Raw genomic sequence first — 25,821 nt, 5'->3', positions numbered from 1 at the left:
CCCGACGTGGGGCTCAAACTCACGAACGTGAGATCATGACCTGAACCGAAGTCAGTCGCCTAACCAACTGAGCCACCCAAGCGCCCCCTTAATGGGTTTTAAAACATCACTGGAATCATTCATACATGTTGTGCTGTTATGTGCAGATGGTTCCAGGGCAAGAGGCAGGGGCTAGTATTGACTAGCTGGGTGACCTTGGGCAAATTATTTAACCTCTCTGAGCCTCCATTTCCCATCTGTAAAATGAGGAGTACCAGTCCTGGTTTCCAAATCCTGGCACTGTGCATGGATTAAACGAGTCAATATACATAAAGCTCCCAATGCAAGGTCTGGTACAGACCAAATGCTGTTACTGTTATTGTTGCTGCTGCCGGTGGCTGTGTGACTTTCCCGTATTTGTAATGAGGGTCAGACACCAGGGGATGGCGAAGAGTTAGAAATGCTGGGTCCTTGCTACTGCTCTACTGTGCTCTGGCTGTGTGCTATTTAAAAGCCACTGAATGTATCTGAGCCTTGATATCTTCATTCATGAAATGGGGATGGTTATATGCACTTCATAGGGTTGTCATGAGGATTAAAGATTTTATATATATATAGATGATAAATACATTTATATATACATTATAATGTGGAAGGAATAGGGGGGTGAGGGGCAGGTGCCCCATGCAGGTCTTGGTCCATACCAAATAGACAATAAATGGCAGCTAAATATAAATATTTGTCCTGTAAGGTTCCAAGCACCCTACTTAGTTTAAGACCCTAGGGTTCATTCATTCATTCATTCATTCACTCATTCATTTAAAAAAAGAGAGATACTATCCCAACCCTTTTGGGACAACCCACAGTCCAGGGACCTATGGTTCTCTACCATGAAGCTGAGACAAATAACTGTAAAATGGAAGACTAATCCTTTTTTTATAATTGCATGAGCTTAATAAATGTAAATTTAATTTAGCATATTTGGGATTCTCCAAAATATTTACAATCATTACACTTTAAAACATGCCCGCTAAAGGAGCACTGAAAGCTGTATTAATAAGGCTGGTAAAGTATTCACATTGAGTTTAGTGGAGTATGTTAAGCATATTTTGTAAGCTTCCTGTTCCATAAATGGATGCAGGACTCTGCTTACTCCTCTACCTGTTAACAGTCCCTAGATGTTGTTGCATAGAGGCTTGTGGGCACAGCAGGAAACAAGGTTTTCAGATATTCATTTTCTGTATCTGCATTAATTTAAGTTATTTGGGACAACCATGCCCATGTTTCCTTATCTTCCATACAATCCTTATTGGTGAAAGGGCCCCAAGGCTCTGCAATGTTAGCGACAAAGCCACTTTACCGACTGTTTACAAAACATCATTGTCCCCAAAATAGCTGCATAACTCAACATAACTTGCATGCTGTGTGGGCACAAAAGGGTTTTTCTGCACTTAATGTCCGTCTTTGTTTCTCAGCTAAACACTTGCTCTCAGTTTGGGTCAGATGCCAGGGAAGTTTCAGATGAACTCAGCTATTTTCACTGCATCCGAGTGACTAGATGGGCTGGCCTTTGGTTTTTCTGTTTAACAAAACTGACTTGAGAATTAAAACATTGCTTGTTTCAGAAGTCCACCAGCAACAAACACAAAATGACTAAAACTGGGCTCAAGGAATTGGTTATAAAATAGCACCGAGGCAACATTTCCAGACCCAGATTAAACAATTAAAAAAAATTTTTTTTTTCTCTTTCATCTCAAAAATGTAACTAATCCAGTGAATGGGCGTCTCTCTCCTTGGGCCAAATCCCCTGGCAGGAATTCTGTTTCTGAAGGGTGGGATTCCAGGGACCTTTGTTTTCTTCTTTCTTGACTGTGTTCTGTATTAATTTGGTTCAAAACAGTCAGCTTGTATTATCTTGGTAAACAGAGGGAAACAATTAAGACAATGGAGGCAGCTGGTATAAGATTGGAGAGGGTCTTTGGTCCCTTTGTATGTGGGGTCCCTGAAGGTGGTGATGGGGTCTTTGTACATAGAACACAAAGGCCGTGTCTTGCACTTCAGACTGTGGTCACTTGAGCATCGAAGGCCACTCTCTGGTCAGCCTACAGCCTGTCGTGAATGGTTTCTGGGTTCTGGCCTCTTCTCCCAGACCGATGGTTGCTAAGAGGCAGATCCATCATCTGGGTCCCTGCTCTAGTTTCACACCTGGAAAATGGAGGTCATAAAGGCTCCCGTTCCTCATAGAGTTGAAGTGAGGATTGACTGAAGGGACAGGGATGCCCGGGCAGGGCCTGGCACATTGTTAATGCTGGTGAAATATTGTTTAGGCTTATTGTTATTATGTATTGTCTTCATAGCTTTATTGAGCTATAACTCATATACCCATTTGAAACGTATGGGTCAGGGGTTTTTAGGATTCATAGAGTTGTGTAACTATGACTACTGTCAGTTTTAAAACATTTTCATCGACCCAAAAAGAAACCCTGTACCCATCAGCAGTCCTCTCCGATCCCCACACCCCAGCACCTGACGACCACTAGTCTACTTTCTGTCTCTGTGGATTTGCCTGTTTGGGACATTTCCTATAGGTGGAACCATACAACATATGGCCCTTGGTGACAGGTTTCTCTCATTGAGCATCATGTTTTCAAGGCTCATCCATGTTGTATCATATCAGCACTTCATCCCTTTTTATGGCTAAATACTATTCCATTGCCTGGATCGACCATATTTGTTTATTCATTCATCATTGTTTCCTGTGTTGGTCTGTTATGAATAACACCGCTATGAACACAGATGCACAAGTTTTTGTGTGGCTATATTCTTTCCAAAGAAATCCCTGCCATGAATTGTAGTGATTATTTGGCAGGTTTAGGCAAATTTTATTTTTAAAATTTGATTTAACAAGCATGTTCACATCCCAGACACTGTTTTGAGCCCATCCAAATATTAAGTCAAGTACCTCTCCTAAGCATCCCATGAGACAGGTTCTGTGGGTGGCACCATTCTACAGAGGAAGAAACCGAGGCATGGGAAGGATGAATGGATTACCCAAGGCCACAAAGCAAACATGAGATGGCTGGGGACTTCACTGCAGGCAGTTTAGCTCCAGAATCCACATTCCCAATCATGAGCTCTGCCATTTGTCAGAGCTGAGGATCTCAACTTTTTGAGGTAGATCTGGGCCCAGGGAGCAGTCTCGTGGGGATGGTTACCACCAAAGCTGTGCCCCAAATGCCTGTATTCCATCAGGACACCACAAAGGGGAGCACAGCCAGAACCCACAGACCCTGGCCTCCTGGGGGGCAGCAGATGCTGACAGAGCCTGGAAGCAGTTACCAACCCAATGCTCTGTGTGTCCAGCCCTGAGACTTACTCAGAGTCAGGTAGTTTCATAGCAGCCTTAACTGCAGAGGAAGGAAAAACAAAGGCTTTCAGAGCGTAAGGCAACTGTCCCCTGGTCAGTGTATTCATATGCTAGAGCTGCGTAACAAAGCACCACAATGGAGGTTGGTTTAGAACAACAGAAATCTAGAGGCCAGACATCCAAGGTCAAGGTGTCAGCAGGACTGTGCTTCCTCTGAAGGTGCTTGGGAGGGATCTGTTCTGGGATTCTCTCCTGGCTTCTGGCAGTTCTTTGGTTTGTGGGAGCATAACTACAAACTTCACCTGGAATATTTCCTGTGTGTGTGCCTCTGGGTCCAAACTTCTGTTTCTATAAGGACACTAGTCGTACCAGATTTATAAGTACCCTCTACTGACCTCAATTTTAACTTGATTGACCTCTGTAAAGACCTTCTTTCCAAATAGGGTTACATCCTGAGGTTCCTGGGGCCTAGAACTCCAACCATACCTTTTTTAGGGGGACGCAATTCAGCCCATTTATGCTCACTAGCTCAGTAAATGACATCATCAGTAAATGGCAGAGATTTTAATTTAGGGAAATCTGACCCCATAGCTTGCACTCACAGCCAGACACTCCAGATTCTGGCTCTGACGTTCAGTAAACACCTGTGCACCAGTGGCCGAGGCAGCTTCAGGAATGACCTGGCTGCCTCTTGTCCGGGCACTGCCCTGGGATCCCAGTGGGGCTCCAAAGCCCCGTGACTTGAGCTCATCTCAAATTCTGCAAATCTAAAGAAGGAACATGGCTCGGGGTAGAATTTCTTCAGCAATAGGCTTTTCACACAGAGGAAGGGTTATGGAGGTGAGGGCTGTCATCAGCAATTAAGTGTTAAAATATTTAAAGACCTGGCCTTTTGTATTGATAAACAGCTTGTAATTTAGCAAATGGGTTATTAATAAGGAGCAGCCTCTGGAGGTAAATCCTTGCAGCTCAGGCCAAGGGTAGTTACAGTTGGACTGGTTGTTATGGACTTAGTTTTAATAAAGCAGCAGGGGCCTCATTTAAATGAGTTTAAATTAGTTCCCTGGAGCCCATCATATGATCCTGTTGCTAACAGATTAAGGGAAGCGACATTTTCCACTCTGGATTGCTTACAGGACCTGGGAGAACAGAAGTGATCCATCACCCAGCAAAGTGATCTTCTGATTTCAGAAGTATATTTTAGGTCCTTACTCATTAGTTAATGCAAATATTAATTCACGCACATGTTCGTGTATGCATCCTACAAATATTTTTTTTTATGTTTATGTATTTTTGAGAGAAACAGAACGTGAGCAGGGGAGGGTCAGAGAGAGAGGGAGACACAGAACCGGAAGCAGCCTCCAGCTCTGAGCTGTCAGCACAGAGCCCAACACGGGGCTTGAACGCACCAACCATGAGATCATGACCTGAGCGAAGCCAGACACCTAACCGACTGAGCCAGCCAGGCGCCCCCCTACAAATATTTTTTAATGTTTATTTATTTTTGAAATGAAGAGACAAGGTGCAAGAAGGGGAGGGATAGAGAGAGAGGGAGATACAGAATCTGAAACAGGCTCCAGGCTGTCAGCACAGAGTCCGATGCAGGGCTTGAACCTACGAACCACCAGATCATGATCTGCTCCAAAGTCAGGTGCTTAATGGACTCAGCCACCCAGGTGCCCCTGCATCCTATAAATATTTATTGAGTTTCATTGTATCCCAAGCAGCATGCTGAGTGTAGGGGCTACAACATAGTTGATTCCTAGCACTTGTTGAAATGCATCATGATTCTGTTGGTTTCCTTCCTTGTTTATTTATATGGGCCTTTCTCATAAAAGTAAGTTTCAGGAAGGTGGAGACTATGTCTATCTTGTTCTGGTTCTCCCGACATAATCCCTTCCTGCCCTCAGAGAGCTTGCAGTGGTGTGGTGTGGTGTGTGTGTGTGTGTGTGTGTGTGTGTGTGTGTGTGTGTGTGTTTCCCAGAGAGAGAGAGACAGAGAGAGAGAGAGAGAGACAGAGGAACCAGGCAAATGCTGTGTAGCTATGTATGTAGCTACGTATGCTAATTCATAATAGGGAATGAACAGAGTATTGTAGGAACAAGGGAAGGGGCCAGTTAAGGGTCTTTTAAGTCATTCAGGCTGAGCCTTGCCAAGGGGTGGAGGGCCCACTGTGTGCAGAGAAGGAGTAGACCTTCTCTCTGAAGAAAGAGATGTGGCTCATATGAGCTCCAGTGTGAGTTAGAAAGTGATTGGCAGGGTCAATTCAAGTCTGTTCAAGGACCTCGGGAGCTTTGGAAGGTTTAAGCATGCGTGACATGGTCAGATTTCGGGTTTAAGTAGATCGGAGGGGGTTTTCCATCCCAGAGGCCAGGAGAACATGGAGAAGCAGAGGTGACAGAGGCTGGGCACATTCCTGAGACACTTGAAAATCTAAAATAGCGTTTCCCTCCCATCAAGATCCTGACATACCGCTAAATGTCAGGATGCTCTAGGCGGGTGTCTGCCTCTTTGTCCCTCCCTGAACCACCAAGGGCACCAGCTGATCCTAGAAATTTGTGGGCACAGAGTGTGTTCGGAGGAGGAGAGTTTCCTCCACCCTGCTCCCCATGCGTGGGTGAGAATCCACAGCAGGTTTTTGTGCAGTTGCCGGGCGGGGCAGCCAGGCTGTGCGTGCCCCTCGGTGCTGCAAGAGACTGGGCGTTCCGATGGTGTGAGCTCATGACAGAGGGACACAGTCCTGGACAAAGTGACATCCAAATCCAATCCGTGAGAAGAAGGGATAGAATTGGAGCAAATAACACCTGGGCCCTACTAACTGCACCCATGCTGCAGCCTTAGGACCAGGAAACTGAAATACAGGGAGAAGTGTTCCCTGGAACCTCGTTGAGGGCTGATTCTTCGGCCAACAGCCGTGGCTGTACCCCTCTCCATGACTGCAGAGGGGAACTACTCAGGGGCTTATTCATCTGTGTGAGAGGCACCTTCCAGGACTCAGCTTTCTGCCGGTGGAGCATAGACAGCAATCCACAGGCACAGGTTACCGTCTGGGCCTGCGGCAGTGTCCTGGCAAGTGTAGACAGTAGCGGGGGGCCCTGCACTGTTCCCCCTACTCTTCCGGGTAGATACATGTCAGTGCTTCCAACTTCTTGCTTTCATTCTCCAACACCAGCTCCTCCCTCCTCCTCAGCCTCCTTTCCTTCCTTCCTTCCTTCGGCAAATATTGGCTGGGTGTCGACAGCATCCCAGGTGTTGTACGAGGCACTGGGGAATCCAGGGATGAAGAAAACAGACACACAGAGAGAGGTGTTGACTATAAACAAACACAACATGCACACATAATATCCTATTTCAAATCACAATCAATTCTCCCGGTAGGGCTGATAAACCATCCAGGAGATGGCTTACTCTTTTTTTAAATCTTTTAAAAATGTATTCATATTTGAGAGACAGAGAATGAGCGGAGGAGAGGCAGAGAGAAAGGGAGACACAGAATCTGAAGCAGGCTCTAGGCTTTGAGCTGTTAGCACAGAGCCTGAGGTGGGGCTCGAACTCATAAACCGTGAGGTCATGACCAGAGCCAAAGTTGGATACTTAACCGACTGAGCCCCCCAGGTGCCCCTTTTTTTTTTTAATTTGTGGTAAAATATATATAATGCAAAATTTCTCATTTATCCATTTTTTAAAAAAAGCTTAACCTTTTTTAAGTGTACTGTTCTGTTCAGCATTAAGTGCATATACACTGTTGCACAAGCGCTCACCACCACCCATCCCGAGAACTCTTTCAGCTTCTCAAACTGATACTGTGCCCCCATTAAACACTAACTCCCCACCCCTCCTGCCCCGCCAGCCCCTAGTACCCAGCCTTCTACTCTCTGTCAATGAGTCTGACTACTTCAAGAACACATACAGGTGGAGCCATATAGTATTTGTCCTTTTGTGTCTGACTTCTTTCACTAAGCGTGATGTTTTTGAAGTTCATCCATGTTGTAGCATGAATCGGTGCTTCCTTCCTTTTTATGGCTGAATAATATTCCACTGTATGGACGGACCACATTTTGTTTGTCTATACATCTGTCAATGGACATTTGGGATGTTTCTACTGTTTGGCTATTATGAATGATTCTGTAAAAGTATCTGTTCAAATGCCTGTTGCTTTACTTTTGTCCATTTAAAAAAATCTATGACGTGGGGCGCCTGGATGCTTCAGTTGGTTAAGCATCTGACTCTTGATTTTGGGTCAGGTCATGATCTCACATTCGTGGGTTCGAGCCCCATGCTGGGCCCTGAGCTGACAGCATGGAGCCTGCTTGGGAGTCTCTCTCTCCCTTTCTGTTTCTGCCCTCCCCCACCCCTCTAAATAAATAAATAAAATAAACTTAAAAAAAACCAACTACGATGTGATGTCTGGCACTGTGCTAAGTGCCTTAAACATATTACCTCCCTTTAATCTTCACTGTAGTCCTTACAAAGTAGATATCATGATCTTTCTCATTATCTTCTCTCTCTCTTTTCTTTCTTTCTTTCTTTCCTTCTTCTTCTTCTCCTTCTTCTCCTTCTTCTTCTTCTTCTTCTTCTTCTTCTTCTTCTTTGAGGGAACTGAGTCTCAGAGGAGTTAAGTCGAGGTTGCCCAGCTGGCACATGGAGAGTTTGCCCAGCTGGCACAGTAAACCCTGTGCTTTGACTCTGCTGTCCCACCACACTGGGGCTTGCCCCTTTGCTATGTCCACATGTTTTGGCTGCAGGGTCCTTGTGACCCTTTGTCTCCATCTTTTGTGTCTCCAGAGCTAGCTTTAATTAGAATAGCAGCAGCTTGTTCAGCTACAGGACCATCCAGGTGTACCTGTTTTTATAGATTGTATACAGCCCTCATTTCAAAAGGCTCCAGAGTCACGTTGCCCGGGTTCTCCCATGCCCGCTACCCCTTATCAGCTGGGACGACACCACTGCCGTAGGATAACTCATTCACCAAGATAGCTCAGCAACTTGGCCAAAGTTGAGGGAACCGATACGGTGGAACGTTATTCAACTGTGAAAAAGGAAGGAAACACTGACGCATGCTACAGTGCGGTGAATCTCGTGTACATCACGCCGAGCAAAGGAAGCCAGATACCAAAGGTCACACACTGTATGATTCCACGTACATGAGATGTCCAGAAAAAGCAAATCTACAGAGATTGAAAGTGGATTAGTGATTGCCTAGGGCTGGGGTGGGGGCAGAGGGGACAGACTGTAATTGGTAGCGAATTTCTTTTTGGGGTGATGACAATGTTCTGGAACGAGAGAGTGGTGATGGTTGCGCAACTCTGTGAATGTGCTAAAACTCACTGAACCGAACACTTTAAAAGGGTGCATTTTACGGTATGAGAATTATATCTCAGTTTTTAAAAAAAAGTTGGGGCAGCTGAGAGGATAGATTCTTGTCTGTCGTGGGGTCTCCCAGGCTTCAAGGGGGCAGGTGGGGTCTTCAAGGAAGGCTCCTGAGGAGTGTGACAGGGGAGGCAGATGCCTTGCCTGAGGTCACGCAGTGGTCAGTGCCCCGAATGCAGCCTGCAGCGTGGAAAGGGAAGACAAAGTTAATGTGGTCCGGATCTTCTTTCCACTCTCTTAGTGGAAGGTTTGGGATAAGCAGCTTCCAGCTTTTTTTGAATTTGCATGAGGAAGAGCAGGAAGGAAGGGGGGGGGGAGGAGAGGAGGCAGCAGCTGTCAAGTGATTAGCAGAAATAGCTTTTCTGTACTTTATAGAATCTCACTCTTTTTTAAAATTTAAATTTATTTAACAAATGCTTATGTAGAACGAACCATGTGCCAGGCACTGTTCTCAGCACTTTACAAAAACGGACTCCTTTATTCGCCCCCCACACATCCCACAACACAGCAAGGTAGCTACTTTTCTTATTCTCCTCTTAACAAATGAATGCATTAAGGAGCTTAGAGCTTGAGGACTCCTTCAAGGCCACACAGCTGGTAAGAGGCAGAGATTTGGACCCAAGCCCCAGAGTCCATGTTCTTAATGGGTATGCAATGCTGTCATTCATTCACTCATTCATCATGTAAATGTCTACTGAGTGTTGACTATGTCACTTTGACAAGTTGGGGGGGGTGGTGGGAGGGGAAAAAACTCACTGCCAGGGGCCGATGACTTCTGATGTCAGAAACGGGTACAACAGAGGGCTCATTGGGAGTGGGTGACTCCAATTGACAGATGAGGCTGAAGGGAGAGAGAGGACATGCTGTGCTCAAGGAGGTAGGTTCCTGGGTGTAGGCAAGTCTGGCTAGGAGGCCAGCCGCCCATCTCCACTTGCTAAGTGTGTCACTGTGGAGTTTTGCAGGATGGAGGCCCAGGGGAGGCAGTCAACGGAAGTTTCCACTGGTCTCTGCCTACCCCAGCTGTGGCCCTGCATGGGCGGGTTCTGGGCCTTGGACCAGCTTCCTTTCTGAGCCAGGAGGCTTGGGTGTCCTTCTCCAGCCACCTGGCAAAAGAGCTGTAACTGAATCCCTTCTGCCACTTTGTGTCCCTGAGGGGGCCAAACCATGTGTGTATTCGGCACAGAGAAACTCAGGCCTGATTTGTGGGAACAGGAGTCCGCAGAGAGGATCCTGTGGACTGTTTGATCCTCTAAGACCCTATGATGGGCCAAAACCAAAGGTGCCCCTGACTCACAGGTTTTAGGCCAGCAGGACTCAGCATTTCCAGACTCTGGACGCTTGTGATGTAGCTAAAGTCCCCTGAGGGGCAGGGCAGAGTGGTTCAGGGCTGAGGTCTGGGTCAGACCGGTTGTGCTCCAACCCCACCACTTACTGACTGTGTGATGCCTTCCCAAACCTCCACTTGCTTATCTGTAAAATGGGGAAATTCTAATTCCCATCTCGGGCCACTGCAAAGAAATGCAGTTAGCGCCCTAAAAATATCATAGCAACAATGTCTGACACTGGACCTCACAACCCCAGGGACTCTCTGGCTGGAGATATGCCACTGGATGGACCCTGTATTTTGGGGCCCCCACCTTCTGGATGGAGCCTGAGTTCTGGCCGTTCCCCTCTCCAGTGCCTGGCATGTCTCCATCGATGCAGCAGCCATTACTTACTTGAGGAAGGTAGCACCTTCCCTTTCAGGGTCAGGGACAGTTGTGCCCACGCACCCATCTGCTGCCGCCCAGCCCTCTGCCCTCTGCTGTTATCTGGGGGCTCCAGATGGAGCTCTTCTGACAAGAGGTTTGTTACAACAGGAAGTCAGCCTTCCTTGGATGCATGCGTTGAATCCATGGCCTGTCATTCCCCTCCCAGGACACCTTTCTGGGGCTTTTTGGATCACCAGCAAGTTTAAGTTATTTTTTTCTTTGCTTGTGAGCATTTATTAGCCCTAGTGTGTCCCAAGAACTGAGACAGGCATGTGTGAGGTCAGTGCTGTGGAAAAACATGTAGCCCAGGCCTCTGGCACACAACACACAAGTGAGTACATGGCTAAAGGATGTGAAAAATGGTATTGAGGAAATGAATGGGCTAAAAGGACAGAATAGGGAAGAAGACAGTCTTGCAGGGGAGAAGGTGGGGGAAGATGTCCCACAAAGAAGGACCAGCACAGACGAGTCCCTGAAGCCAGAGCATCTCTTCAGCCCCCCGGTCCAGCTGTCCTACCTCTCTGGAAACCCCAGTTACTCAAGCCTTCTTCTTCCTTCACTATCAAGTAAATTGATTAGTGGTCCCAGCAGACGGAATGGCCAGTGCAAAGGCTCTATGGTAGGAACAGGTGGTGGGCACATGAGTGTCCCGGAGCTGACATTAAAAAGTACCACAAAAATAAATAAGTAAATAATAAAAAGTACAACAAACTGGGTGGCTTAAACAGCAGAAACTTTTTTACTCCACAGTCTGAAGGCTAAACGCCAGAGATCAAGGTGTTGGTAGAGTAGGTTCCCTCTGCAGGCTTGAAGGAGAATCGGTTCCATGTCTTTCTCCTACCTTCTGGTGTTGCTGGTAATCTTTGGAGTCCTTGGCCGGTAGAGGAATCACCCAAACCTGTGCTTTCATCTTGACATGGTGAAGACACTATATGAGTGTCTGTGACCAAATGTCCCTCAGTCATATTGGATTAGCAGTCTCTCCCCCCACCCCCACTCTAGTATGACCTCATCTTAACTAATTACATTTGCGACGACCTATTTCCAGATAAGGTCACATTCAGAGGTACTGGGTAGGACACATGAATTTTGTTGGTGGCGGGAAGGGGGCACAAGTGAACCCATAAAAATGTGTTTTAGAAAGAACAAGGTCGGGGGCACCTGAGTGGCTTAGCCAGTTAAGTGTCTGACTTCGGCTTAGGTCATGATCTCACAGTTTGTGAGTTTAAGCCCCGCGTTAGGCTCTGTGCTGACAGCTCAGAGCCTGGAGCCTGCTTCAGATTGTGTGTGTGTGTGTGTGTGTGTGTGTGTGTGTGCCCCTCCCCTGCTCACACTCTGTGTGTCTCTCAAAAATAAATAAACATTAAAAAAAGCAGAAGAAAAGAAAAATAGCAAGGCTGGCGTGGCTGGAGCGGAGTGAAGGTGGCTAGTGGGAGAGATTGCCTGGAGCCTGGCTGGCCACAGCAAGGAGTGTGGGACACATTCTGAGCATCTAGGCTGTTCTGACTACGTCATTTCATCCGGGGAGAAGGAGAGACTGTAGAATAGTCAGAGGAAGTGCAGAAACTCAAGGGCAGTGTGGCCGCCGCCAGTAGGAGTTGAAGTACTAAGTGTGGAGAAGGGGGAAATTGTGACCACAGGGCCCCAGGGACAATGCCTGGCTGTTTCCCAGCTGCCCAGGAGAACAAGCGAGCTGCTGAGCAAGGTGTTCCTGAAGGAGTGGGGTACTGGGCCACAATGGGATTCAAATCCACATTCACCAGTTTTCATTGTGTGACCTTGGGTTAGTTACTTGGCCTCTCTGGGTTCCAGTTTTTTCATTTGTCAAATGAGGATGCCATTCAGAGGACGAAATGGAAGAAAATACACAGCTGGAGGAGCACAGTGAAGGCTCCTCGAGTGCCAACTCCTCTGAGACAACATCTGGTGACCTCCTCACCATCCCATTTTACAGATGAGGAAATAGAGGCTCAGAGAGGGCAAGTGACTTGCCCAAGGTCCCTCAGTGAGAAAGTAGAAGAGACATGAACTGAGCCTGTCCAGTTCCAAAACACGCACCCCTTTCCTTCCACATGCTTTCAAAAAATGTCAACATCCCTCTGCCTGTCACAGAGGTGGGCCCAGGCCAGCGCCTCTGGCTCCCTCCTGCATTGGATCCCAAGGAAGTACTCAGATAGGGCTGGTCAGGAGCAGTTTTTGCAGACCTGTGTTCTGCTGCATTTGAGTCTTGTTGCCTGGGGAATGAAAATTCTGGTTGCCTTCAGTGAACCGCCCGGCGAGCTTGAACTTGGGTTTCATACTCTGGGAGGCAAGCTTGGGATATACCCATTTTCCAGGTGGTAAAAGAGGCTTAGAGAAAGAAAGGATGTGCCTCTGTCGGGAGGAAGTAGAACTGTGGCCACCAGCACAGAATTTGCCCACTTGGCTTTGTCCGCAGGCTATGCAGGCTTCTGATAAGTGCCTGCCTACTGCGCACTCTCCCCTGGGGAACAGGGGCTCCTTATTCTAACCCTGGTGTGTCTGCTGTGTCTGTACAAGGCAAGCAGCTTCAACATATGGCAGGAAGATGCACTGGGCTGGCCTTGTGGGGCCTGGGGTGACACTAAGGGCACCAGGCACAGTTCCATCTCTTCCTTGCCCCTCCCTCGCCTCTGCCCTTCTGAGCTGGGAGGAGCCGGGAGGGATGGGGGAGGAGGTGCGTGTCCTCAGATGCCTGCACTATTTTTGGAGCTGCTTTGATCCTGATTCCGGGGCACGTGGACTGTGACAGGCTCTTGGAGCAGACCCCATTTGCATACAGTCAGCTATGGATGCCGGCTTACCCCGGAGGCTCCTACCCTGGCACTTCTGGAACGGGGCACAGACTCTCGCCCTCCAAACTGGATGCCTTGTATTTCTTTTGCTTTCCTAACTGCCAGGGCTGGAACCTCCAGGACAATGTTGAACAGACGTGGCCAGAGTGGACATCCTTGCCTTGTTCCTGATCTTACGGGGAAAGCATTCCATCTTTTGGCATGGAGTATGATGTTAAACTGTGATTTATCAGGTTGAAGATGTTCCTTTCTATTCTTCATTTGTGGAGTGTTTTTATCATGAAGAGGTGTTAGATTACGTCCAGAGTGTTTTTCTGAAAGATGCCTTCTTTTAAAATGTTCCAGGCAAGCTCACTTTTTCTTCTGAGGGTGAAGTCTCAAATGCAAATCCAAAGAGTGAGTTGCAAATCATTGCTCAGGCACTGGTGTGTCACAGCTCTTAAACAGGTGTCTGCTCTTGTAAAGGAGACCACAGCCCAGCAGGAGGGAGGAGGCTAGAGCCCCCAGCCCAGCAGGAGGGAGGAGGCTAGGGCCCCCAGCCCCCTTGACACTCACTCCCCCTCTGCCCGTAGGCCTATGAGAAGCGCTTCCCCACCTGCCCGCAGATCCCCGTCTTCCTGGGCAGCGAGGTCCTGCGCGAGTCCCGCAGCGCAGACGGGGCGGTGCACGTGGTGGAGCGGAGCTGCAGGTTGCGCGTGGAGGCCCCGCGGCTGCTGCGCAAGGTGGGTGGGGAGGGGTTCCCAGAAGTGCCGGGGGGCCCCACGGAGGAGGGGACTGGAAAGGGGGGGATCTGGGGGCGGGCTCAGGTGGTGAAGCCAGTGAGTATGCATATGAGTGTAGGTGCTGGTGGTACACGTCCTGGGGTTGGGGTTGGGGCCTGCGGAAAGGGGGCGGTCGTTCTAGGTCGGAGGGCCGGTCTGGGAAGGACAAAGCCCTAGGAGCTAGGGACTGGGGCTGGGGCTTATGGGCAGGCTCCGGGTGGGGCACAGGGGGTCTTGGGGTTTGCGGGTGTTGGGCTGGGTACGGGATACTGCCGGCTGGTGGGCAGGCGCGGGGTCTTGGGGTCTTGGTGAGTCTTGGTATCCAGCAGCCCCCACCCCCTTCGCTGCTCCTTCCCTTGCAGATTGCCGGCGTAGAGCACGTGGTCTTTGTGCAGAGAAACGTGTTGAACTGGAGGGAGAGGACCCTCCTCATTGAAGCCCACAATGAGACCTTCGCCAACCGCGTGGTGGTCAACGAGAACTGCAGCTACACTGTAAGCCTGCGTCCCGCCCCCTTCCTGCGTCCCGCCCTCTTCCTGTGTCCTGCAGTCCACGCATCAGCCTGGCTGCCTCTCCCCTGCTCCCAGGGCCTTGTCGGATAAATTGCAGGACACTCACTTACATCTGCAATTTAGATACACAGCTGATACTTTTCTGTTTGTTTAAATAGCCTCAAATACCGCTTGGGACATACTTACCAAAATATTATTCGTTGTTTATCTGAAATTCAAATATGGCATCCTGTATTTTATTGGGGAAAGCTGGCAACCTGCCTCCACCTCCCTCTTCTCTCTGTCCTTTTCTTCCTCCTTGAAAGGGAGGCTCATTTACGTTTTTTTTTTAAATTTTTAATGTTTATTTATTTTTGACAGACAGAGAGACAGATCATGAGTAGGGGACAGGCAGAGAGAGAGGGAGACACAGGCTCTGTGTCCGAAGCAGGCTCCAGGCTCTGAGCTGTCAGTACAGAGCCCAACGCGGGGCTCGAACCCACGAACCATGAGATCATGACCTAGGCCAAAGTCAGACCCTTAAACGACTGAGCCATCCAGCGGCCCCTATAGTTTCTTCATCTGTAAAATGGGGTTAATGATGACACCTCCCACATGGGTTGTGGTGAGAAGTAGGGGAAGAAAAGTATCCGAAACCCCTTAGAAGAGGGCCTGGCACGTACCAAGCCCTGTATGTGTGTTACCTTTTCAGATCATTAATAGTAATTATTATTATTCTCCAGTACACACTGACTGAGCACCTACTATGTGCTGGGCATCCGGCCAGAGCACGGACTAGTCCCCCTGACCTTTGTTCTCACAAGGACCTCCATTCCAGTGGCAGATACAGACAAGAAAAAAGGTCAACGTAATCTTACAACTTCACAAATACTAAGAAGGGATCCAGAAGACAGGATTAGGGAAAATAAGAGGAGAGGCACTCTGTTAGGTAACAGTGTCCCACTGAAGCCACCAAGCTGAGAGCTGGTGGATGAGAGGGCTGGGAAGAGAGTTCTGGGGTGGGAACAGCATGTGTGAAGACCCATAGGTGGATGAGTGAAGTCTGAGAATGGGGGCTGCAGGGGCAGGGTCCTGCTGCCCCCGGGTTGGAGTGAGGGAGGAGCCTGGAGGCGTTTGCTGGGATGGAGCCCAGCTCTGCCACCTCCTTGCTGAATGATGTTGGGCAAGTTGCTTCCCCTCCCCAGGCCACCCCTTGCATACCTGTCAGCAGAGCCCGCCTCATCCGGTGCTGGCTAGAGCCTATAAGACAATGTAGGTAAAGCTCCTTTAGCCTGTGCTAGATCCCGAATGCTAGTTTTCATGATGATAACTCCAGTGTTGTAACTATGGTTCATTAGAGCCTTCCCTATGGGGGGGGGCATTGCCTTGTGTATCTGTCCCATCTCTAGCATTTGGCATGGTGCCTAGTATACAGCAGGTGTCCAGTAAATGCCCATTGCTTTTTCTTTCCACACCTCCAGCTCCTCTGGGAATTGGACCCAGAATATTCCAATGCTTACCTCTAGGGAGTTGTGTGGGTGGCAGCTTTTTATAAATCACTTTTAGTGCATTTATAATATGTATTTAGTGCATATTTCTCAGCATGAGTTCTACCAACCGCTGAATTAGCGTCACTGAGGCTGCTTGGGAAATGCAGGTTTTCAGGCCCTGCCCTGGACCTATTTGGCCCAGGCATCTGCATATTTAAATTTTTTTTAAATGTGTATTTATTTTTGAGAGAGAGAGAAAGAATGAGCCGTGGAGGGGCAGAGAGAGGGAGACACAGAATCTGAAGCAGGTTCCAGGCTCTGAGCTGTCAGCACAGAGCCCAATACGGGGCTTGAACTCACAAACTGTGAAATCATGATCTGAGTTGAAGTCGGATGTTTAACCGACTGAGCCATCCAGGTGCCCAGCATCTGCATGTTTCACAGACTCCCTGGTAATACTTCTGCCCAGGAAAGTTTGAGAGGGACTAAGTCTGGGTCTGCATAGAAGCTCTGTCAACAAAGTTTGTCCGTGTGTGTGTGTGTGTGTGTGTGTATTTGTTTACAATAAATATGTAACATAATAAATACTTTAAAATATATATTTAAAATATGTAATAGTTATATATAACTTACATATAATTATATATTAAGTACATTAACTCATTTATAAAGTTTATTTTGAGGGAGAGAGATAGAGTGAGAGATAGTTGGGGAGGGGCAGACAGAGGGAGAGAGAGATTCCCAAGCAGGCTCCACACTGTCAGCGCAGAGACTGACGTGAGGCTCAAACTCACAAACCATCAGATCATGGCCTGAGCCGAAACCAGGAGCCAGTCACCCAACCGACTGTGCCACCCAGGTGCCCCTAAATATATTACTCATTTAAATATATCATTATAGAACAGTTTTTAAGGGACAGGCTTGCAGATGCCAGACCCACTTCCTTCCAGCCCCTCATGAGAAGGCTCTTTGTTCTCTAACACTTGGCATTGTTCTCCGGGTGGGGTTGCTGCCCCCCCACTCCGGTATTGCCATGCTGTCCACAGCTGCTCTGGTTGGGCCCAGATCACCAAGAGAGCCCTGAGGGGGGGCACTGCATCCCCCACAATGAGACTTGTCACTGTGGCTGCCTGGCTTTCAGGTCCACCCCGAGAATGAAGAGTGGACTTGCTTTGAGCAATCCGCCTCGCTCGACATCCGGTCCTTCTTTGGCTTCGAAAGTGCCTTGGAGAAGATCGCCATGAAGCAGTACACAGCTAACGTCAAGAGGGTAAGGGGTGGGCTCCATCAGTCACAGGGAGGAAGGTACACAGACCTCAGAGCCTGGTTCAAAACCTGCTCTGACACCTGACAACCCAAGTGACATCGGGCAAGATCGATCCTTAACCTTCCTTGGCCTCAGTCTTTTCATCCATAGAGTGAGTATCCTAACAATGACCATAACACACAAGATAATGAGTGGAAACCACCTGGCCTGAAATGGGGGCACCATAATCATTATCCAGATGCTCCCTGATGTTTGGGGCTTGTGTAGTGAACTCTGGACAGAGAAGGGGCATTCTGTGGTGCTTTTTCCTGGTTAAAACTGGTTGCTGTGTAAGGCTCTCAGACCTGTCCCTGAGAGGCCTTTTCGCATAATGAAACGGGTGAAATTCATTTCAACGATGTATTTTAACCCACATGTTACCTATAGAAAACCTACCAATGAGCTATTTTACATTCTTTTTTCCGTCCTAAGTCTTGGAAATCCGGTTCATATCTGACGCTCACAGCACATCTCCATTTGGACCAGCCACATTTCAAGTTCTCCATAGCTACGTGTCAGGGGTGGGGCTGCAGCCAGGTGGGGGTGACTCCCAGGCTGATGAGGTTATCCCTGCTCTCCTGCCCTGCGGCTCATATGCCTCTGGTCTCTCTGGCTTCCAGGGGAAGGAGGTGATTGAACATTACCTGAACGAGCTTATCTCCCAGGGCACCTCTCACATTCCCCGATGGACGCCTGCCCCCGTCCGAGAGGAGGACGCCCGCTCCCAGGCTGGGCCGAGGGATCCGGGCTCCCTGGAGGTTGACGGGCCCATTGGTGCTCCAGGCCCTGCGCCTGAGGTGGTGGTTACAGACGGTAGGTCCCTGTGGCTGAAGCCAGCGGGCCAGGCCTGTACCCTTGTGCCCCCCACAACTGCCCCAGTCCCTGGAAACCTGCTTTGTGTTTGCTCACTCCGCGCGGGAAGAGTTGCTGCGGGTCCCCTTGGGAATGGGTCTACGAACTGGAAAGACTCAGCTTCCGCCCTTTCCCGCTGCTTTACCCTCTCTTCCTTCCTTCCGGCCCAAGAGCCAGAACTGGTTTATTTCTAAATCAGGAATTGACCTGATCTGGTGCCTCAGGGCTGCCCTTTTCTCTGGTTTTATTACTATTTTTAATTATATGAGTAATGTATGGAGATGGTAGAAAGAAATATTCAAACTTCTTGGAAGATGTAAATGAGGAAGTAAGACTCTTTTCTTCTCTCTGGAGGCAATACTAATTTTGTGGTCGTATTTCGTGAAACTACCTAGCCATATATATGTACATACGTATACACACATGTGTATATACAGGCATGCATACCTGTATAATTTATGCTGAGCCAACATTACACATTCTGCTTGATGTTTTGCTTTTTTTCATTTACTAATGTTGCTTGAACAGCTTTCTATGTCAGTGCATCTTTTTCAGCACTTTGCGGTATTTCATGGTGTGGCTGCACCATAACTCATTTATTAATAAACATTTATTATTGGGGCACCTGGATGGCTCAGTCAATTAAACATCTGACTCTTGATTTCGGCTCAGGTCATGATCTCATGGTTTGCAGGTTCAAGACCCATGTTGGGCTCTGCACTGACAGCATGGAGCCTGCTTAGGATTCTCTCTCTGCCCCTCCCCTGCTTGCTCTCTCTCTCTATTTCTCTCTCAAAATAAATAAATAAACTTAAAAAATAAACATTTATTATTATTTTTGTTAGTTTATTTATCTAGTCTTCTCTTTATGGACGTGAGGTTTCCAGTTTTTAAAACATAGAAATAATGTAGTGTATCTTTGTACTTAAGTTTACTTACTTGTTTTGAGAGAGGGAAAGCCCCAGCTGGGGAGGCACAGAGAGAGAGGGAAACAGAGAATCCCAAATAGGCTCTGCACGTGAGTGTAGAGCCTGATGTGGGGCTTGAACTCATGAACCATGAGATCATGACCTGAACTGAAGTCAGACACTTAACTGACTGAACCACCCAGGTGCCCCATTAAGATTTTATTTTTAAATAATCTCTACCCCCAACGTGGGGCTTGACCTCACAACCCTGAGATTAAGAGTCACATGTTCCACCCACAGAGTCAGCCAAGCACCCCTATAGCATAAAATTTTTACAGTTGAATTGCTGGGTCAAAGGTTATATGCAGGTAAAATTTTGGCAGATTTACCAGTTAGACCTTCAAAGATTGGTTGTACTAATCAATGTTCCCCCAAAAGTGTGTAGCTATGTCTATTCCTGACTTCACTCTGGCTCCCCACGAGACTATTATTAAATGTTTTAAACTTCTGAAAGCAAAAAGTGACCTCTAGTAAATTAGTGATTAGGTCTTTCCTCATGAATGAGGCCAAATATTATTTTCTCATGCTTAGTGACTCCATATGGCTTTTTTGTGAATCTCTCTGTTCTTGTACTTTGTCTATTTTCCTGTTTGCCCATGGATTTCTTTCTTTTTTTAATTAAAAAAAATTTTTATTTATTTATTTTTGAGAGAGAACGAGACAGAGCACGAGTGGGGGAGGGGCAGAGAGAGAGGGAGACACAAAATCTGAAGCAGGCTCCAAGCCGTCAGCACACAGCCCAATGTGGAGCTCAAACTCACAAACCGTGAGATCATGACCTGAGCCAAAGTTGGAGGCTTAACCAACTGGGCCACACAGGCATCCCTGACCATTGATTTCTCATTGCTTTGTAAGAACTCTTCATATGTAAGGCAATTAGCCTTTTGTCATATTTTCGACTTTTATTGATAATGGGAAATATTTACAATATAATTTTAAATAAATTAAAAAAAAAACCCTAGGACACAAAACTACACATACTCCCTGAGTTCAGTTTTAGCTCTGTGCATTTGTGCTCATGACGATTCATTCTTTTGGGGTCACTGAAATGTCAGGCTTGGCTTTCTTAGAGATATGCCACATAACCAGTAAATTACATCTGGGGCATTATGTAGGGAGAACAAAATTCATTCATTCACAAATATTTATTCTGTACCAACTCTGTGCTAGCTGGCTGCTGTTGTATGTGAACTTTTAAAATATTTAAAAAATTAGGGGCGCTTGGGTGGCTCAGTCCGTTAAGCGACTGACTTCGGCTCAGATCATGATGTCACAGTTCGTGGGTTTGAGCTCCACATGGGGCTCTGTGCCGACAGCTCGGAGCCTGGAGCCTGCTTTGGATTCTGTGTCTCCCTCTCTCTCTGCCCCTCCCCTGCTTGTGCTCTGTCTCTGTCTCTCAAAAGTGAATAAACGTTAAAAATTTTTTTAAATATTAGAAAAATTAAATCTTCTGCCTCTTCTTGCACACATTGTCTGGTGGTCATGACTTTTACCCTAATTTTACGCCAGGCTTTTCCTTCCTTCGCCCTCTGCACTGTGCTCAGGATGGCTGGCGAGAGGCAGAGTCACCCCCCTTCCACCCTGCTCTGAATCACTGAGCCTTTGTGCTCAGGAGAAAGGGGCCTTCACAGCCGCATAGAGGCCGGAAGGATGCTGGTATCTCCTGTCTCCCTTGTGTTCTCTCTCTCATCCTGTCCACCCCTCCTTACCGTCTCCAGCATCTCCCCTTCTGACCACTCTGTTTGGGGGGTCTGGACGCCACCTGTCCCCATACACCACCAGCATCCCTCCTGCTTCTGTTTACCCAGATGCCTGCTGACCTCCAGCCCTGGACTTTTCTTGTTTTAGAGGGAACCATTGGGTCCTGCTGCTGGAGGTACACACATTCCATTTGTTTTCGTATTGTGCCACCTGAACACAAAGAACAGGCTACACTCATGGGGGCTGCTCTTTGTGGACCGTCTACCCACTGCGGAGATGCTAACATGCTGGTGTGCCTCACCATGCCAGCATCTGCCACCTCAACAGTTAAGAGTGGGCAATGGGTGGGGCGCCTGGATGGCTCAGTCGGTTAAGCGTCTGATTTCGACTCAGGTCACGATCTCATGGTTTGTGAGTTCGAGCCCTGTGTCCGGTTCTGTGCTGACAGCTGCAGCCTAGAGCCTGCTTCAGATTCTTTGTCTCCCTCTCTCTCTGCCCCTCCCCTGCTCACACTCTGTCTGTCTCTCAAAAGTAATAAATGTTGAAAAACAAATTTTAAAGAGTGGGCAGTGGGACCTCAGGTTGAGCCCAGCCTCTAAATGCCCGCACATGCTGACCCCCAAACAGTCCCATTGTGCAGGACAGGACTGAACAGTGTTTGGAATGATCCGTGCAGCTCCCGGGCTGTATTTTGGGGTCAGGGCTCCGTCTACAAAAGGCCTCTAGCCCACAGAGGGGCTGGGAGGTGGGAAGGCAAAAGGAACTGTATTTACTGACCATCTCTTGTATGCTCGGTGCACCACATGCATCCACTCGCTACTTAACCTGTCTTGGCCTCAGTTTTGTCTTCTGTGAAGTGGGGACAGTAGTGTGCCTGCCTCACTGGGGCGTCGAGACAACTCACTGAGATGGTGCATGTCTAGAAATATGAGTGCGTATTGTTAATTATCTTCAGAGATTGGGTAGCTCCAGGGGGTGGGAATTAGCTTGATGTCCGAAGTCAGAGGAGACAAATCACTTGCCACTGTGAGATCCAAGCTGGCCCCACCATGAGTTTTCAGAAACCCCTTGGAAAGGGCCAGCAAGACCAGAAGATGTGGAGCCCATGTGGCTGTTCTTGGGTGAAAGGGCCACCGTACGGCTTGGAACTGCATTTCAGATCTGAGGCGGCCAATGAGGCGAGGGTTCCAGAAAGGGTAGACCATGTGGTAAAGACAGTGGCATCGCCCTCTGGTCCTGAATGCCTCCACCTTCTCCTGCAGGGGACAAGCTAGATGCAGACTACATTGAGCGCTGCCTGGGTCATCTCACACCCATGCAGGAGAGCTGCCTCATCCAGCTGCGACACTGGCTGCAGGAGACCCACAAAGGCAAGGTGGGTGCAGAGCTGGGGCCTACCAGACCATGTTCAATGACAGCCACTCACCCCAGGCACTGGGGGAGGAAGGGCCAGGTAAATAGGCTGATGTAATCAGCAGTTCTGAAAACTTGTATTTTGCCTTCTTTTTATCCTGTATCGTCTCATGTATCTGTAATGCATGTTGTGCATACCGTTGACTGCAGGGTTTCTCATCCTTTGCACTGTTGACATTTGAGGCCCGACAGTTCTTTATGGGGTGGGGTGTGCCCTGTTGGGTGTCGCAGCATCCTGGCCTCCACCACTAGATGCCGGGAGCTCTTCTTCCCCAGTTGTGACAACCCAAAATGGCTCCAGACTCTAAGCCCCATAACAGGAATGTCCACCATGCATGTAGGTCCCAAGCATGGACTTGACCTTCAGCTCTGTTGAATGAGAAATTTGAGCTTGCCCTTCCTCCCTATCCCCTCCCCATGCTGCGTGTGTGTGGGGTGCAGACAAGGATGTTGCTTTCATGTTGGGCTGTGATTTAACCTGTCTGCTCGTTTTCTCATCTGTGAAAGGGGGATAATGCTAGCATACATCACCTAGACTGAATTACAAGGGACGATCCACATAAAATGCCTACAGTCATGTCTGGCTCGGATGAGCACTCAGGGCAGGGGAGCCTTTACTGGGGCTGGATTTCTCTTGCCTGTCAATATTTGCCCGAGGGAAGGAAGGCGAGCTGGCAGGGACTTAACTTGTCACCTCGGCCTATGAATTAGACTCTGGGTTATATGTGGTAGGAACACAGCTTGAGTCAAGGCAAAAAAAAAAAAAAAAAAAAGGAGGAGGGGGCTATTTATTGGCTCATATAACAAACTGTTGAGAGGGATGTATTAATTTCTTAAGGCTGCTGAAAGAAAATGCTACAAACAACAGAAACTTATCCTCACAGTGCTGGAGGCCCGAAGCCTGAAATCAAGGTGTGGTCAGGGTTCTGGAGCCTGCCTTTTCTCCAGCCTTCTGGAGGCTCTGAGAGACAGTCTGTATCATGCCTCCCCCTTCCTGGCTTCTGGTGGCTGCCACAGTCCTTGGCTTGTAGATACGTCATTCCAGTGTCTGCCTTCACCATCACGTGGTCTTTTTTCCTCCATGTGTCCTGTGTCTGTGTCCAAACACAGGAAGGCCCACCTACTCCAATATGACCTCACTTTATCTAATTATATCCGGATAGACTCATTTCCATATAAGGTCCCATTCTGAGGTTCTGGGTAGACATGAATTTGGAAGGGACATCATTCAGCCCAGGGGGCCATGTAGCCTGTCTCAGGGATATCCCGAATCAGGACTCCCATGCGGTCGGGGCCGCTGAGCTCTTGTATCTGTTTACTTCTGCTTCATCCCCGCCAGACTTCCTTCCTCGTTGAGCTTGGAGCTGGGGCTCCCCATAACCTGCAGGCTCACCTTTACCACCGCAGAGAAAGGGCTTCACGTCCCGTTCTTCTGATTTAAATTGTCTAAATGCTCTGATTGGATTGTGCCACCGCTGAGGCCATGGGAGTGGAATGCTGACTGGCAACACCAGCTAAAACCGGCACTGGTGCTGGGGCGTGGGGAGGACACGTAGCTCCCCAGAAGCAAAGAGATGCCTGAAGAGGGAGAAATGTCTGGCAGCCCAAACTCACAGATTTTCACTACAGCCCGCCCCTTGGCTGTGTCGTTCGCGGTGGAGTGTGCGGTCCTTTTCCGAGCTATATATTTTGCAGAGAAGACAGGAGAACTAATTTTCCACAGTCTTCTCTACTGGGTGAGGGACTACCGTTCTACAGGCTTTACCCTTCTTGTCTCAGATTCCCAAAGATGAACACATCCTTCGGTTCCTGCGGGCTCGTGACTTCCACCTGGACAAGGCCCGGGAGATGCTGCGCCTGTCCCTGAGCTGGCGAAAGCAGCACCAGGTGGATTTCCTCCTTCAGACCTGGCGACCCCCTGCTCTCCTGGAGGAATTCTATGCGGGGGGCTGGCACTACCAGGACATAGGTGCGTCCCTTTACCTACAGAACGCATAGGGGGCCACTTTTCACATTGGGATCTTATTATTTTTCCTTTTGACTCTTCTGGGCATCTGGAGATGCCCTTGGGGTTCACCCAGCCATGAGGAAAGTAGGGCTGGAAGAGACATGTGGGCTTGAGGCAACATTTCTCCATGCAGAGGCAGCGTTAGCCCACCCTTACTTCTGATCATGGGGACCCCCACACATAATGGCTGCATGGGCATGCATCAGCGCCCTGGGGATGCCGTAGCAAATTACAACAAGCCGGGTGCCTTAGAGAGGTATCTGCCAACAGTTCCGGAGGCAGAAACCCCAAATCAAGGTGTGGGCAGGGCTGTGCTCCCTGCGGTGAATCTCTCTCTGCCTCCTCCAGCTCCTCGTGGCCCCAGGCGTTCCTTGGCTTGTGGCTGTATACCCACACTCTGCCTGTCTTCACGTGGATTCCTTCTGGGTGCCTGTGTGTCCTCTCTTCTTATAAAGACCTCAGGTCACTGAATTTAGGACCCACACTGATCCAGTAGGATTTCATCTTGAGGTCCTAAACAATCTGATCTGCAGACTGTTTCCAAATAAGATCACATACAGAGGTTCTGGGTGGACGTGAATTTTTGGAGGACACTATTCAACCTGCTACAAATAAGTTCTCTCTCAGTTTTTTTTTTTTTTTTAAAGATAGGTCTTCTCTGTAGTTTTTTTTTTTTTTAATCTTTATTTATTTTTGAGAGAGAGACAGAGTGTGAGCAGGGGAGGAGCAGAGAGAGAGGGAGACATAGAATCTGAAGCAGGCTCCAGGCCCTGAGCTGTCAGCACAGAGCCTGACGCAGGGCTCGAACTCACGAACCGTGAGATCATGACCTGAGCTGAAGTCGGATGCTCAACCGACTGAGCCACCCAGGCGCCCCTCTTAGTTTTTTATTAAACTGCCCTTGATGTAAAAATTTGTATATATTGATTAGGGTGAGTGTTTGACTCACCTAAAGGACCGGTTGGGACACTTCAATATATAGTCAATTCTCATTACTCATGGATTCCATATTGTGAATTTGCCTCCTCACCACAATGTATTTGTAACCCCCAAGTCAATACTCAGGGTGCTTTTGTGGTCAATTATGAACACGTGTAGAGTGGCGAAAAGTCAGAGTCATCTGGCCTGTGTGTCCCCTGCTGAGGTTGAACGAGATGTCCTTCTTTTTTTCAGTTCTTACACTGTTAACAAGAGTCCTTTTTAAAGTCTACTTAGTGCTACATTTTTTTTTTTTGCATTTTGGGGGTGATTTTGGTGCTTAAAATGGCCCCCAGGCATAATACAGGAGTGCTGGCTAGTGTTTCAAAGCACAAGAAGGCTGTGACTCATGGAGAAAATGTTAGATAAGCTTCCTTCAGGCTTAGTGTGATGCTGCTGGCAATGAGTTCAATGTTAATGAATCAACAATATATACTCAATAAGGTGTCCTTAAATAGAAACACACAGAGAACAAGGTTATGTATTGATCAGTTGACAAAAATGTTGTGTCTAGAGGCTCGCAAGGACCTTACCCCATATTTTTCCTGGAAGCGATGCTTTAGTACTTCCTGA

General features: G+C 48.2%; 1 protein-coding gene across 1 annotated transcript in view; it reads left to right on the top strand.

The window, feature by feature from the left end:
• The window catches only part of SEC14L5 (SEC14 like lipid binding 5), a 44,690-nt gene that overhangs the window by 2,270 nt on the left and 16,599 nt on the right, over window positions 1-25,821 (top strand). Inside the window, exons 3-8 of the mRNA XM_007073378.3 lie at window positions 13,853-14,002; window positions 14,404-14,535; window positions 17,164-17,292; window positions 17,949-18,141; window positions 22,112-22,224; window positions 24,042-24,231. Coding sequence (XP_007073440.2) covers window positions 13,853-14,002; window positions 14,404-14,535; window positions 17,164-17,292; window positions 17,949-18,141; window positions 22,112-22,224; window positions 24,042-24,231 — 907 coding nt within the window. The remainder of the gene's footprint in view (window positions 1-13,852; window positions 14,003-14,403; window positions 14,536-17,163; window positions 17,293-17,948; window positions 18,142-22,111; window positions 22,225-24,041; window positions 24,232-25,821) is intronic.

The sequence above is a fragment of the Panthera tigris genome, chromosome E3, assembly GCF_018350195.1.
Source record: "Panthera tigris isolate Pti1 chromosome E3, P.tigris_Pti1_mat1.1, whole genome shotgun sequence".
NCBI lineage: Eukaryota > Metazoa > Chordata > Mammalia > Carnivora > Felidae > Panthera > Panthera tigris.
The sequence above is the reverse complement of the archived record's forward strand: the minus strand, read 5'-3'. Positions and strand labels throughout refer to the sequence as shown.